The sequence below is a fragment of the Marmota flaviventris genome, chromosome 6 (genome assembly GCF_047511675.1).
Source record: "Marmota flaviventris isolate mMarFla1 chromosome 6, mMarFla1.hap1, whole genome shotgun sequence".
NCBI classification, from domain to species: Eukaryota; Metazoa; Chordata; class Mammalia; order Rodentia; family Sciuridae; genus Marmota; species Marmota flaviventris.
The window spans coordinates 53,652,891-53,668,617 of NC_092503.1; the positions used below are offsets into that span (position 1 = coordinate 53,652,891).

Below are 15,727 nucleotides of genomic sequence, written 5' to 3' on the forward strand. Positions count from 1 at the left end.
CCTGTGCTAGGAGCACACCAGAACATGTGCCATTTCCACAATAATCCATCTCCTCTTTCAAAGGGAGGGTAATAAGCCTCAAAGAGTAAGTAAAAGAGATTATGCTTCCTTCAGTAAAGGATTCATTTAACCACAGCAATCTTCATTTAGTTCTACATTTGTCAGGCCCAAGAAATGGACCTTATCTTGACAGAACAAATATAAAATATAAGAGGGGGAAGAGAAGGCATCTTTAAACTGATTTTAAAAGAACAAAAGGTGATTTCAAGAAAAGGCCTGTTTGGGACATTAGAACAACTTCCCCTTCTCTGGCTTCTCTAAGCAATTTCTTCTAAACAGCTAACGAGTCCAAAGGCACGTGTGAGGACAATTGAGAGGCACATCATTTTCCAAAAGGAGAAAACACTTCTGATTCAGTATCTGACAAATTCTAGGAAGGAAAAAAACTCCCAGAGTTGGGGAAAAGAGCTTTCCTGTGAAGCATGTAACAAAATATAGGACAATTTTAAACTAAAGTTAGAATCTCATTTTCAAGTGGCAACTGATTTATTCATACACAAGCGAAGAACAAAATGTTTTAATTCTGAGAGGCCCCACTTTTCTATGGAGAAGTGGACTTCGTATACAGCAATTCCAACTTGGATCCTCAAAATGTAAGATTAAATTCTTCTGAGGTCAGAGCATAGTCATATTGGTGTTTTTTTTTTTCATGATAAAAGAATGATTTTCATGCCAGAACCGTTTGTGCAATAGATATGTCCAATCTTCTCAACCAGGTGGCAGGTAGCGTGTAAGCCAGAAAAGTCCAGCCAAGACCAAAGGATCTCCAGGTTTGACAAAATGACACAGGACTTTCTCTGGAAGGGTGTCAAGATTTATACAAAGTGGCTTTATGAAACCGTATCCTTCTCCATTGCTCTCCTTTTAAAAAATTTATTCATTTATTTATTTACTTTAATTAGGTACATATGGCAGCAGAATGCATTTTGATTCATTGTACACAGCTGCAGCACAACTTTTCCTTTCTCTGGTTGTACATGATGTAGCATTGCACAATATGTGCAATCATACTTGTACCTAGGGTAATGATGTCCATCTCATTCCACCATCTTTCCTGCCCCCATGCCCCTCCCCTCTCCTCTCTCCCCTTTGCCCAATCACAGTTCCTCCATTTTTTCCATTACCCCTTCTTCCCCATTATGGATTAGCATCCAGTTATCAGAGAGAACATTTGGCCTTTGATTTTTTGGAATTGGCTTACTTTGCTTAGCATGATATTCTCCAACTCCATCCATTTACCTGCAAATGCCATAATTTGATTCTCTTTTAATGCTGAGTAATCTCTCTCTCTCTCTCTCTCTCTCTCTCTCTCTCTCTCTCTCATACACACACATCCTGACACACAACCAAGAAGTTCCCGTGTTATTTTAATATGAATAATATCAACATCAACACAAATTTATTTCATAAGATCTGGTCATTATTGGCTGAGATTTCAATACATGATCTACTATGTGTCAAGGCTTTCAGATTGTTTGATTTAAAGGATTAAAATCTACAATGCCAAGTTGAATGAGGAAGGCTATTCCTTTTTCAGTTGACTAGGGCATGGTGAATATGAATACATGACCTTATTCCAAAATGATGCTGAGGTCTCAGGGTAGCAAGTAAACTGACATTTAGTGATGATTTAGAATACCCCCACATTCTACAGGTATTATATTCTTCTCCTTCTTTCTCCTTCTCCCTCTTCTCCCCCTCCTTTTTTTCTCCTCTTCCTTCTTCTTTTGTTTTTTTAAACCAAGGATTGAACCCAGCCCCTTTTTAAAAAAAATTATTTGCTCTCATTAGTTACACATGACAGTAGAATATATTTTGACACATCATACATAAATGGAGTATAACTTCTCATTCTTCAGGTTGTACATGAAGTAAAAGCACTCCAGTCATGTAGTCATATATGAACATAGGATAATAATGTCTGATACATTCTACTATCCTTCCTACCCCCATACCCCCTCCCCTCCCTTAACTCTCCTCTACCTAATCCTATCCACCCCCTCTTACTGCGAATTAGCATCTGCATATCAGAGAAAATATTTTGCCTTTTGTTTTTTTGGGATTGATTTATTTCACTTAGTATGATATTCTCCAACTCCATCCATTTACTGGAAAATGCCATAATTTCACTCTTCCTTTAAGGCTAATACTCCATTGTGTATGTATGTGTGTGTGTGTGTGTATGTGTGTGTGTGTGTATGTATGTGTGTGTGTGTACACACACACACACACACACACACATACATACCATAATTTCTTTATCCATTCATCTGTTGAAGGGCACTTAGGTTGGTTCCATAGTTTAGTTATTGTAAATTGAGCTGCTTATAAACACTGATGTGGCTTCACCATCATTGTAATATGCTGATTTTAAGTCCTTTGGGTCCCAGCCCATTTTTGTAAATGTTTTATTTTGAGACAGGGTCTCAATAAGTTGCTTAGAAACTTGCTAAGTTTCAGAGGCTGGTTTTAAACTGGTGATCCTCCTGCCCCAGCCTCTGGAGCCACTAGGATTACAGGTGTGTGCCACCATGTGCAGCTTCTTACTTCTTTTTCTCCACAATGCTATATTAGATGAGTAACCTGAGGCTCAGCAATGCTAAAGTAATTGCTCAAAGTCCTATGTCTACTAGCAAGTTATGGAGTCAAAGCTCAAGCTCTTAACCATCACACATTTCTTCTTTTTGGATCTACAAATGAGAAAGTCCTCTGCATTTTCTGATATATTCGCTTTTTAGTGCTTTTGACTATATATTTGCTTTGTTTACACACTCCTTGTGGTCCTTAATTTCTTTCTAGAGATTGAATGCTCTGCCTACCTTGCTCTAAATTTGTAAAGACTTACACAACTAAAGCTGAAGTCACCTGAATTAATGTCAAAATGAGTAGTTCAGATACCAGCCGGTTACATCAGGTTAACTCTGGGAAGGACACAGGTAGAGCTGCCGGAAATGGAGAACATCAGGGTGTTGGTGGTAAAAACACCACTGCGGATGCCACCACCATCCACCACCATTGTCCACAGCAGCTACCACTGTTGGAGCATTTTGTGTGCCAGGATTCACAGCTGCAGGTTTTACATACCTTATCTCTAAACTTCACAATGAAACAACAAAGTAGGGATTATTATTCTCATTTTATAGCTAGAGTGAGTTACATTCACAGGTTATGAAAGAAGATCTGGGTTCAGGATCTTCTCAAAAGACACAACATAAAGTCCATTTTTATCATTAGTAGGTGGGCCTCCAGAAACCATGCTAAAAATAAATTTAAAAATTAAGATTAATGTCTGATCTATAACTGTCACCTCTGCAGCCTACCACCTGACTTGGGAAGACTCATGTGAGATCCCACACACAGCAGCAAGCTATTGTGTTAGAGATCTAAACTGCGCCAACACAAAATCCCTCCTACCTATTATTCTGTCATTCTCTAATCTCGATCTTATGATGGCATCAATAAAAAAAAAGTCTATTGCATCAGGACTTAACTTTTATTTGCAATGTAAAACCTTCCCCCAAATTCCAGCATCTCAAGGTTGATGAGATCTTAGAGATCATTTTCTCTTACTGGTTTTCCTTCTCCCATGAGCTAGTTTGGTTCTCTATGTTATTTATGAAGAGAGAGAACTGACACAATTTATAATAAAAGCATACACATAATGAGATTAAATTCTTTGCATTAAACTGTTGGAAAATGCAGAAAGTTGTCACGACAGTGTTTGTATGGAGAACAAACCAGTTGCGCACATAATCAGTCACCACCTGCCTGAACACCAAGTATCAAATACGGTGACACAACTGCACATCACAAAAGTCATTCTGAATGATAATTTTAATGTTTTATTTTGATATAGTTTCACATTTTCAGAAAAATTGTTAGAATAGCTCAAATAACTCTCATTGCTCTTTATCCACATTTGCCAATTACTATTTTCCTCCACTTGCTTTATCATATATTCTTTTTTTCCTTTGTTAACATTTGGTCCCTTTATCCACAAATATTTATTTCCTAAGAACAAGAGGTTTCAGAATAACGAAAATTTGTGTCATGCTAAGAGCCAAGTATATGATGCATGGCATTTTTGGTCGAAAGGTGACGCCAGCTAGCCATTGAGATGATATGATTATGTTAAGATTTGCATTCATATGGATATTGGACTCCTGCTGTTCACCTAGGCCGGCTACGGGACTCCTGGAGAGTTCCCATTGGTTGGGGAAGTACAGTAGGAGGGAGTTCCGGGGGAGGAGCTCTCTCTGGGTCCGGGAGGAGGCGGCGTGGGTGGAAAAAATCTTCCCGGGCGTTACCGGACATTGGCGGCAGTTTCAAAAAATAAACTTTGTTCCTGCTTGAGTGGCTCGTGATTTTGTGCCCAGCCAGACTGCGGCAGTGTCAAACAATAAGGTTACCGTTAAAACCATCAGAATAAATTTAAAAGTGATAATAAAAATACTTTTCCTTCATTCCTCCAAAGAGAGAAAGTTTTTGCCTTTTTTGCTTATTGTACTATTCCTAGACCTTGCCACAGAGCCTGGCACATAGTAGGTGCTCACAAAATACCTGTAAATTTCATAATAGGATGCTATGGTACTATACTGACCACAAAACAAACTATTCCTAAAACAAAACAAAGGCAATAATAACAACATAGTTGGTCATTTCTTTATTATCTATTTGTAATTTGTATGGAACAAAAAGACGGAAAGACTTCAGATGCAAAGGAATTTTGGGAAATTACATTTGTATGATGAGAGAAAACAGATAACCTAAGCAAATGAATCTTTCTGGGTCCCCATCAGGGCTACCACGTGTCCTGCGCCCTCTTCACAGGTAGCGGTTTCTGATGTACTCTCGGTACATGTAAGTGTCCTCTTTACCTAGGGGCTGCATGATTCCTTGACTGGCCTGGATGTGGGCTTGGAAGATCTCTGTAGATTTTCTGTCTACCCTTGGGGGCTGAACTTCATAGATGTTGTCTTGTGAGAAAGCAGAAATGGGTGTTCTGTAATAGAAGAAAGAAGACAATTGCATTAAAGAAAGCAAAATGAAAGACCATGGAGAGCTGTGGTCTCAAAAGCATTTGAGAAATGCTGACCTTGAATAATGTGCTTATTATTAAGGAGCCGAGCCTATAGGAATGACCTCTGCAGTGCCTGGTTTCCTCCTCTGCCTGAAGATGTGCTGGACCAGCACCTGCATGGACACCTTCCCTGACAAAGGGAGGGCAGACTTCTCTGTTGGCAGCCCCATCCTGCTGCCACAAGACTGGGAGCAAGTTTAGGTGGGGGCTGTACCTACATTTTGCTCTTTGTCCTTGGCACATGGTAGGCACACAACACACAATGGGTTTTTAAAGGAAAAGAGTAGGAATTAGTGAAGTGGGGGTTACTAATAAATTTCTGCCTCCCATGGTTGTTGAATAAATGAGTTTGCTTCAGTAAAGTACTCACTTAGCATAGTGCCTGGCACACCCCAAATGTTAGTAAACATGAACTACTATTAACAATTACAATGTTTAATCTTTTAAAAATATTTTTTTAGTTGTAGTTGGACATAATACCTTTATTTTATTCATTCATTTTTATGTGGTCCTGAGGATCAAACCCAGCACCCCGCAAGTACCAGGCAAGCGCTCTACCGCTGAGCCCCAGCCCCAGCCCTTAATATTTAATTTTTTATTGCAATTCTGAAATCCTGAAAGTTTTAACAACCAAGTTGCTTTGCCACAAAGCCTAACCCTACTGAAACTCATTGGTGTCACATCCTAACCTGAACTAACAGCATTCTCCCCACTTCATGTGAATATTGGTGTGTTTTATATTAGACATGGCCTCAGATCTTAGTAGGGTGTTATTATGAGGTGCATGTACAAAATTGCTGTGCTATCTAATTCTAAATTCTTATCTGGCCTCAGACTTTTGGGTGAAGAACTATGGATCTGTAATAGGCAGCTTCCTTCCTTTTTGGGATAATTTGGAAAGCATCTAAGAAACTTTCTTTTGAAAAATATCCCTCTGTTCTCACCCACCCAGGCTTCCATAATGCCTGAAACTTCCATCCATCCCCTGGGGAATGCATGGTCTCTGGAAAGACCTTGTCAAGATGCAGCTAGGTATCTGGCACACCCTCAACTTATCATCATCAGAGCATCCACTTGTTATTACATTCTTAGCTGGGGGCAGGCCCTCAAGGGTTGAACCAACTAACAAGTCAGGTGCAATACAGTGTGAGTTGAGGGATGGGTTGCTTCTCCACACCAGGACACCCAAGATAACAGAGTGAGAAAACCTGGAGAATCTATTTCTGCTGGGCTGGGACCTTAGCCTTGCTCTTCAGCATTTCATTAGAGGAATCCAAAGGCTTACTGGATGCAACTGTTTGGTCAGTTGGGACTTCTGATGTTAGGGGAAATTCTCTATAGTCAGAACAGAACTGGATCCTAGAGCTAGCTGGGTCTGTGACATTTTACTGGACACACAAAGGAAGACAAAAAAGGTACAGTAAACCATGTCCTCCCCAAGGGCTCTATCTTCATAGGATGTACCACAATTTAATGTGAGGTTTTCTCATTCTTCCAGAAACCATTAAGGTAGCTCAATGTACTTTGCCTTCATCTGAATTCAGTGCTATCACTATCCTGGGATAATTAGAGACTACATTAATTCACAATGAAATAAAATAAAACTGAAGGTGGAATAGTCTTTCTGGAGGCCAACCTCAATTAATTGTTTTCACCTCAGGACAACATATTTCAACTCAAATTTGGTAGGTAGTTTATGAAATCTATGTACTTACATTTTTAAAGCACTCTAATAATTTCACATAATCTTAGAATGCATCTTATTTAAGCAAATGAAAACCAAAGGGTAAAGTGATTTACTTAAAAGTTCCAAAGATAAAAATAAATAAACACCAGAGTTGAAAAAAAGCCTGAGATGTCTGAATTTCAATTTGTCAGCCTGGCAGGGCTTTTCTTCAAAATGCATAAGAAACAGCTCTTCTAGCATCTGTGGTTGACACTTGATAATGGTGAGTGGTTGGGATAATTAATACATGAACACTTCTTCTCAATTTTCCCTCAGAAAAAAAAAACAGCAACTCTACAGTCATTTGCATAATTCAAGGTGAGATGCTACAATTCTTTAATGGTTGATAGTATTCAGGGCCAAACCATTTAACCAGACCCTTCAGAAAGGTGGCTCCATTAGCATTTTCAGAGATTTTCATCAAAGCAGCAATCACAGCAACTCCTCCGGAACCACATATCTGCACCTGTCCAGCATCTGCCCCTCCTCAAAGCTCTTTTGCATATATTACTCAAATTTCACATCTACTTTGGAGGCAGGAAGCACAAGGATTATGCTCTTCATTTTATAGATGAGATGCTTAAAGTCTATTTATAAAATGGGACTAATGGCTTCTGTTCTGTCTTTGAAGCCAGATCTTTGCACAAAACAACGTGCACATTGACTAAGATGTTTCAGGCAGGAATCATTAGATATCCACCTCCAATGAATGGATGTTCAAGGATACCTTCTGAGAACTCAAACTTAAATGCTTGGCTGAGAAAGGAAGATTGCTAAGTCACCAAATTGTTACTTTATCTTTCAAGTTACTTTCCCAGACGCCTCAGCTGAACACACATCTGGGCAGGCAGAGGGAGGCACCAGAGCCCAGTAACTGCGAATGGTGCAGCGCTGAGTCAAACATAAAGAGGACCATGAGAACCAGCCACTTCCACCCACTGCAGTGGGTTTCTTATTGGTCAGTCCATCAGGAGTCCTCATCCTACTCATCATAAATTGCTTCAATGTCACGTGGAGTAATGAGAAATGATTCCAAACATTGTAAATATGAAGTGTCAAACACTAGCCTTAAGTGGCTTCAGACTGAGTGGTAGGTGGGTTTAGGTTTTGCAATAACACCCCACTATGGCTCTGTGCAGGGAGTGACAAAATGCACCAACTATTCCTTTGGTCCTTTTTATTCTTCTCAATGCAAAGTCTACATTAAACAATAAAACTGTGGAGGCTGAGGCAGGATGATCATGAGTTCAAAGCCAGCCTCGGCAAAAAGCGAGGCACTAAGCACCTCAGTGAGATCCTGTCTCTAAATAAAATACAAAATGGGGCTGGGGATGTGGCTCAGTGGTTGAGTGCCCCTGAGTTCAATCCCTGATACCAAAAAAAAAAAAAAAAAAAAAGTAAAACAAAATTGTAATGTTGAAATGTTTACTCCTGGATTTGGGACAGAAAAAAGCTGAAGACATTCCCAATATTATTGGTATAATCAGAAAAAGGAGCAGGAAGTAATGGGTTCACAAAGAAATCTCTTTTTCATCATGAAGTCCATCACAGCGAGTTCTTCATCCTCTTAAAACAGTGGTTCTCAAAGTGTGGTCCTTACACCAGCTACATCAGCATCACCAGGAAATATATCATAAGTATAAATTCTCAGCTCCCATTCCAGACCTTTGGAGTCAGTCACTGAGGGTGAGGCCCAGTAAAGGTGTTTTAGCGGCCTTCCAACTGATTCGGACACTGGCTAAAGCTTGAGAGCTTCTGGTCTAAGAAAACGACCGCCACCACGGGCTGTACGGATGAGCTATGTCAAACACTAAATGAGCTTTCACTGTGGTCAATGCAGCAGCACTGAACATTTTAAAGCAAGAAACTTCTTTTTAAATAATACCAGAGCCCTACGTTTGGAAGGCAAAATTTAACCCTTAATTGTAAAGATGTGAGCAGCAATATTAGATTTAGCATGCACTTCCTAGTGAGTAGATACTTGATTTCTCCATTGACTTATGCATTTCCAAGGCGGGAAAGAAACACAATGTCATCCAAGATGCACATAAGGGGCTGAAAGCTCTGCCTTGTCTCTGGGGGTATTAGAAAGAGATGGAAGTAAACCCAGTATCACTTCCAACACTCCAAAACCAAATAGTCTTTTTATTAGCTTAGATGGCATCTGTTTCTGTATGAAAAGGCCAGTATTTAAGCATTAAATGATGTGGAAATTGTGAGACTATTTTATTATTCATTCCAGTGGAGAGAGCTGGCTTATTATTGCACTTTCATAGTAAAATAAATTTTAAAAATCCACATTTCTCCCCTAGCCATAAGCAGAGGGAATGTATTTTTTAAACCACTTTTCATAGCCCCCAAAGGGATAAGACCTATTGTTCCTCATTCAAATACCAGCAGTATTTTTGGAGATAAAATATTATAATCGCAACATTGTAGGCTCATTTCCTTTTATCTTCAAAACCTGGTTCCATCTTCAAGGAGAGTTCTGTACTTCCCCTCAAGGAATGTTCCAGTCTTATTTAGAATAATATATTTACCAATTCATTTATGGGCTGTTTAGCACATACTGTTATTGCCTCAAACACGGAGCACTTGGCCTTAACTGCACTTTCCATTCATGGAAGAGAAACACTTCAGGCAGAAATTCATTAGACAAACCAGATGTTTTTAAAGAAAATCTTTGTTGGTGCCCTTTTAAGCTCTTTCTTCAGTGTAGTATTATTCACTTGGCTGGTTATGATATGACCATTTCTGATTATTATCTACCTTCTATTTGGGTACAGAATTAATGTCTGAGTCCTTTATAGTTCCTGTTGATATTTTTTATGACTTGCACATCAAACACATTGGTTTGATAAGAAAATATTTCATTGATCAAACTGAAGTCCTTTCAAAATTGAGTAATGCCATGATGATTTATGGTTGGTGATTGAAATACTAGAAAATATTTGTATAATTTCAATGATTTTTATAAATGTAATATTTTTCTGTATATTAAAATCTTATATGCTTTTTCTATGACTAGCATTTTGGCATATATCAAACCCCACTTAGATTTCCAGAAAACTTACAGTTCTGGTTGCTGAATATATTTCCTTTCCCAATGATCCTTTTCTGTGGCTACCAAAACTCTAATTTTTTCTCTCAAGGTTATTATATTCATATAACTAAATGATTCTTTATTGGTCACAATAGAGTCACAGAATCAAGAGAGTATTATAGCTGAAGAGGATCCTATGGAAGGCTTTGACCTTGACCGACTAGTTCGTTTGCAAATGATGGTCATCATTAGGTCATTTCTCTAATAGTTACTTAAAAACTATAATTAGAGCAAAACAATAATTATGCTCCACTTAAGAAAATACTTTGGTCCTAGTTGTGCAAAACCTTAGCAAATGTTCTTAATAGTAACACTTTGTCTTTCTGCTGGTCTTGCCAGGAAATAGTATCCTTGTGACATAAGTTGTGGTGGTGTGGTCTATGATGTACATTACCTTGATATGTTTCTCTTTTTCGAGCTTTGATTATTATGGCTTTAATTTTGCTCAGTGGTTTTAGTCCTCAGTTTGTGGGCACCATTCTAACATTTGGTTGATGTCCATTGCTTCTGTTTAGTTCTCTCATTAGATTATTTGTATCTTTCCAACAAGGTATTCACACACTGAAGCCCCACCTCAAATACTACCTAAGAGTATTCTATCAAGATGATACAGTGAGAATGTATGTGTTTCTTCATATTAAAAAGTCAAGGAATATTACCCAAATTCTGTGGACCAGTATACAGATGTCTGAATCCAAAATGCAGCTCTTGAACTACACTTGTCCAATATGGTAGCCATTAGCCATAAGTAGCTATTTATATGTGTATTTAAATTAATAAAAATTCAATATTTAAAAAATAGTTTCTCTATAGTACTAGCCACATGTCAAGTGCTTGATAGCCACCTGTGGCTAATGGCTACCATAGTGGAAAGTGTAGACATGGGACATTGTTGAGAACCGTTTGTGGGCTATGTTGTGCATCGTATTCTAGTGAATACGATAATCCAGTATCTGGGAACTTCCAGTGGACATTTCTTCTGATCAACTGCCCAGAGACATGTGGATTTCTATTCTGCTCTGCTTGGTCCCACACAGCACAGAGGTGGGGTGGCCTGTTGTAGCCACACAGCCCCTCTGAGATGGGTCTGACCTGCCAAGATGCCTTGAAATCTTTGAAGGTTTATTTTGACTCCGCCTTTGAAGTACCCCCTTAAATAAACCATGGGAGTCATTTTCTAGTTGTTCAACTCCAGCTCCTCTGTGGGCTGGACCTAACAGGGGCTCTCCTTTACAAACTATACTTTGTCATTTGTCCTTCACTAATTATTCTAGCCTTTACTATTTCCCAGGTGGCTTACACCCCACTGAGCAGGAAGAAGTACCTCCCAACAAGGCACTGGCTGCCTCCCCATAGGAAATTTTCATTATCACAGAAAGTTCTGTGGGACAGCACTATTCTAAAATGTCTTTCCTGTTATTTTTTTCCTCAAAAATTCTGTGTACCTTTGTCTTTCTAAGCCCATTATAATATACCTCTACATAGCATTTATGACTATTCAGTCCTTTAATTACGTGTTTGTTAATAAGTATTTTATCTCTCATCTGTTTACCCAGTGGTACAAGTTTATATGATTCTTTGAATCATATGCTTAATTCTTTCCCTGTGATAGTCTTCCAGATAATGAAATCCTTATTATCCTTCTAAAGTGACCAGAATTTAAAAAAAAAAAAAATCATCATTACAAATGTGGGATTTTAAACATACTTGTTGAGTTTTATTCCATTCCAGTTATTCTTCTTATTGAAATTCAAATGGTCCAGGAAATTCAAATTATCCTCTTCAGGTTTATTCCTGAGTCCTTTTGATATGACCCTAGTAATCTCTGATTGCTTTTTTATTATATGGATTGACAAGAACTTCTAGGTTTAGTCTGTACATATCCTAACACAGTCCTGGAATCAGATATCTCTCCCAGAGCTCTGGGTCCTTTAGCAGGGGGATTGGGATTTTAAGACTATAATGCAGGTACTAGGAATTCTCACTGTTATTGGGCCATTGTATGTGTGCATGCATGTGTAAATAAAAGCCATGCCTAGGAGAATCTTGTTTGTGAAACAACAAAAGGATGATAGAATTAAAATACCCCTCCTTTATGTGGTACTGGGGATTGAACCCAGAGCTCACAAGTGCTAGGCAAGTGCTGTACCACTGAGCTACAACCGATCCTCATATACTCCATGTTTATTTAATCCCTTAGTAAACATATAACAGCTTCAAAATAACAACAAAACCACTATCAAAATGATTCCTGAAAACTGACTTTGTTTGTATATACTTTCCCTATTGCTTTCCTAATTTTTTCAGAGTTGCACTAGATTACACATTATTTGAGCAGATACCAATAACATCCCCTCTCTCCCCTTATACCCTCATTTTAGTTCTATAGGCAACTATAATTTATTATTCATGATGGGTGTTTTGTTAATATCTGTGCTAGCTTTCTGTTTAGTTCTCTCATTAGATTTATAATCAATTTATAAAGAGAGGAAAGGTTTATTTTGACTCCATTTTGAAGGTTTTAGTTCATGATCAATTGTTCCACTGCTTTTGGACCCATGGCAAGGAAGTACATCATGGCAAGAGGGCATGGCAGAGGCAGCTGCTTACCTCATGACATCTAGAAGCAAAGAAAGGAAGGGGGGCCAGGGTCCTTCGTGGGCATGCCCCAAGTGCTCTGATTTCCTTGCTCTAGGCCCTACCTCCTAAAGGTTCTACCAATTCACAGTAATGCCATGAGATGGGACCTAGTCTTTAATACATGGGTCTGTGGGAGTTACTGATCCAAACCATAGCAATGTCATTTTAATTATCTAAAGCTCATTCTCCACTAGTCTCCACAAGGAGGGTCCAAGAGAATAATACCTCCCAAGTTCTTATTCATTGATAACAAAATGTCTCTGCTTTTATACTTAAAAGCTTTAAAAATAAAATTCCCAGCCCACATTTTCTTTCCTTGAGAATCTGAAATATATTACTCTATATTCTTTTTTTTTTGTAGCCTAAAGTGTTGTATTGAAAAAGCTTTATGATAATAATTTTCCTTCTCTTAAAAATCACTTGCTCTTTTTGTCTGGATGTCTAAAGGATTTCTCCTACTTTTTTTGAGCAGGGGGTATCAGGGATTGAACTCAGGGGGCGCTCAACCACTGAGCCACATCCTCAGCCTTATTTTTTTGTATTTTATTAGAAACAGAGTCTCACTGAGTTGCTTACTGCCTAGCCATTGCTGAGGCTGGCTTTCAACTCGTGATCCTCCTGTCTCAGCCTCCTGAGCTGCTGGGATTAGAGGCATGAGCCTCCATACCTTGCAGATTTTTTTCCCCTTTAAAGTACAGTTAACATATACTACATCCTGGTGTTAATCATTCTGGGTCAATATTCTCAGGTATGTGGTGCGTTCTTTCAATATACAATTTTAGGTAACTTTTTATTCCAGGATTTTTTCACTATTTTAAATATTTTTTTCTGTCCCCTTACTTTGCTTTGCTGTTTTAAGACTCCTATTTCCTATGTTAAATCTTCTTTGCCTGTTGTATTAAATACTGTTGTCAGTATTTAATATTTTCTTCTAAATTCTCTTTATATCTTTCTTCATTTCTTTTTGAATTTTAAAGTTTTGTATTTTAGCTCATTTTGAAATAGTTTCTTTTGATCTCTCATTGACTTCTTTCTGGATGCTTTTGTTGACTACAGGGATGTTATTCTGTCTGTGTTCTGTTGTTCTTCAGATAACTTTATATGGAAATGGCCCTTGGTACTTTTTTATTGCTCATTTTGCAAAATTAGTTTTCCTGAGTCCTGAGAAGGGGGTTTTAGTTCAGGGAAACTAGTGAAGTATTAGAAATCATGGCTAAGACTGCCCTAGGGTTGCCTTCCCCCACTTTTATCTGGACTTTCACTTTCCTTCAAGGAAAGTATGTGAAGGCCCCAGCTCCTTTCAGAACTCACTAAGCAGCCTGGGACCACAATGACCTGGTATCAAGTTGGGTGAAATGCCTCTTGGTGTCAGCTGCTCTGCTCAGAGTCACTGCAGTGACTTATCGTGAGCACTTGTTAGCTATTCTGGGGTTCCCTGTTCTCAGGACTATAAGATGCCCAATGTTCCCTCTTTGATTCTTTCCCTTGAACAATACGGAGTCATGCAGGTCGATGGCTGTTGGTATTTACCTCCACACCTGCTTATATTTTGACATTTGTGGGGCACCTTGTCATGTAGTTTTGAAGTGTTGTCTGTGGGTATTGAGTTTTGCCATTTAGTTGTTCTCTGTTTCTGTGTGAAGATTCAGAGAGACTTTTAAAACTGTGCTGCTGTCTTTTTCTTTTTTAAAAAATACTTATTTTTTAGTTGTAGTTGGACATAATATCTTTTTTTAAAATTTTTTAATTTTTATGTGGTGTTGAGGATCAAACCCAGGACCTCACACGTGCTAGGCAAGCGCTCTACTGCTGAGCCACAATCCCAGCCCTGCTGCTGTCTTTTTCTAAGAACCCATTAGTCACATCTATTTTAACAAGGATATTTTTCACCTATCCCTCAAACTGACCCCTAAATTGGAGGTACAGTTGCCTGCATGACCCCACTCTCCCTTGTCGCTGGGAAGCATTGCCACGCTGCCTCTCCTTATCCAGAGCTGCCCTCCCTGCAGCTCTTTCCCGCCTTCTGAGGCAGGCCTTGCTCTCCTTGGAGACAGCTGCTCACCACAGGTGTCCAGATGCAGCAGCTCACTTATCACTGTTCCCAAGAGTTTTTACTTTCCTTTGCCACACTGGATCTGGGAGCAGATGGGCAGTCTCTCTGTTTATAGGTTAGTAGGTTACAAGAAACCTTGATGAAGACAGCTGCACATGTCCAGAGATCTTGGACTTCTAAGTTCTACTATAATGAGAAGAATAGGCAGGATAACTGAGTGGCCAGATAGACTGTAGAATAACATAGATCACATTCCTCCAATATCCACTTGAACTTCCCTTCTATTGTATATAGAAACTGGAAAGCAAAAAGCAATACCCAGACTCTCTTGCAATTTAGGTTCAAAATGTGACTATGTACTGCTTGTGTTCCCGCGACGCTTTGATTTGGAACTAAATCATGTGGAAAGAAGCAGGATGTGGGTTTCTAGTGTGCAGACTGTGGCAAAGGCAATGTGTTCTTGAGTTGGCTAGTGCAGTGGCAGCTTCCTGAATCTAGCTGATGTGGTTGGTTTAGAGCCAGCAGCTGCTGCGATCACCTGCGATCAATGCAGATGGAGCAGCTACTCTGGCGGTTTGCTGTATGGCCCTGGGAATCATTCCTGGAAGCTTGGTCCACAGTCTTTTTCTTCAGCCCTCAAGTGATTCTGAAAGCCACCTAAAATCTTAGAAAAAATCACTTTCTGTTCACCTAGAGCGGATTATCTTTCTGCAACCGACCCCTGACCACCACAGCCAGCCAATGTGTAAAGTGCATCCAGCTCCAGCCTCCTTATTTTAATCAGGAGCAGGTACCCAGGCTCCACATGACTCCCCAAGGGAACAGAAACGATAGTCCATCGCACGCACACACAAAAGTGACAATGGTAGTACTTTTTATGTTTTAGCCACAGTCATTAATATTTTTTATTGATCTAGGAATGGAAAAATGATATTCTTTTTATGTTCTCCTTGAGAATTATAATGTAAAAATGTCATTTGTGTTTTGTAACACAACTTCCAGTTTTAAAGAAATGAAGCATGATGAGTTTCTGACCTGAAACAGGTAAATGCTTCCAATTTGGAA

At 39.0% G+C, this 15,727-nt stretch overlaps 1 protein-coding gene across 3 annotated transcripts in view; it reads right to left on the reverse strand.

The window, feature by feature from the left end:
- Positions 1–4,708: 4,708 nt before the first annotated feature.
- The window catches only part of Fig4 (FIG4 phosphoinositide 5-phosphatase), a 110,367-nt gene continuing 99,348 nt past the window's right edge, over positions 4,709–15,727 (reverse strand). For all 3 annotated transcript variants that reach the window (XM_071613136.1, XM_027928183.2, XM_071613135.1), the window contains one exon: positions 4,709–5,062. In XM_071613136.1, the coding sequence (XP_071469237.1) occupies positions 4,885–5,062 (178 nt within the window). In that variant the 3' untranslated portion in view covers positions 4,709–4,884. The remainder of the gene's footprint in view (positions 5,063–15,727) is intronic.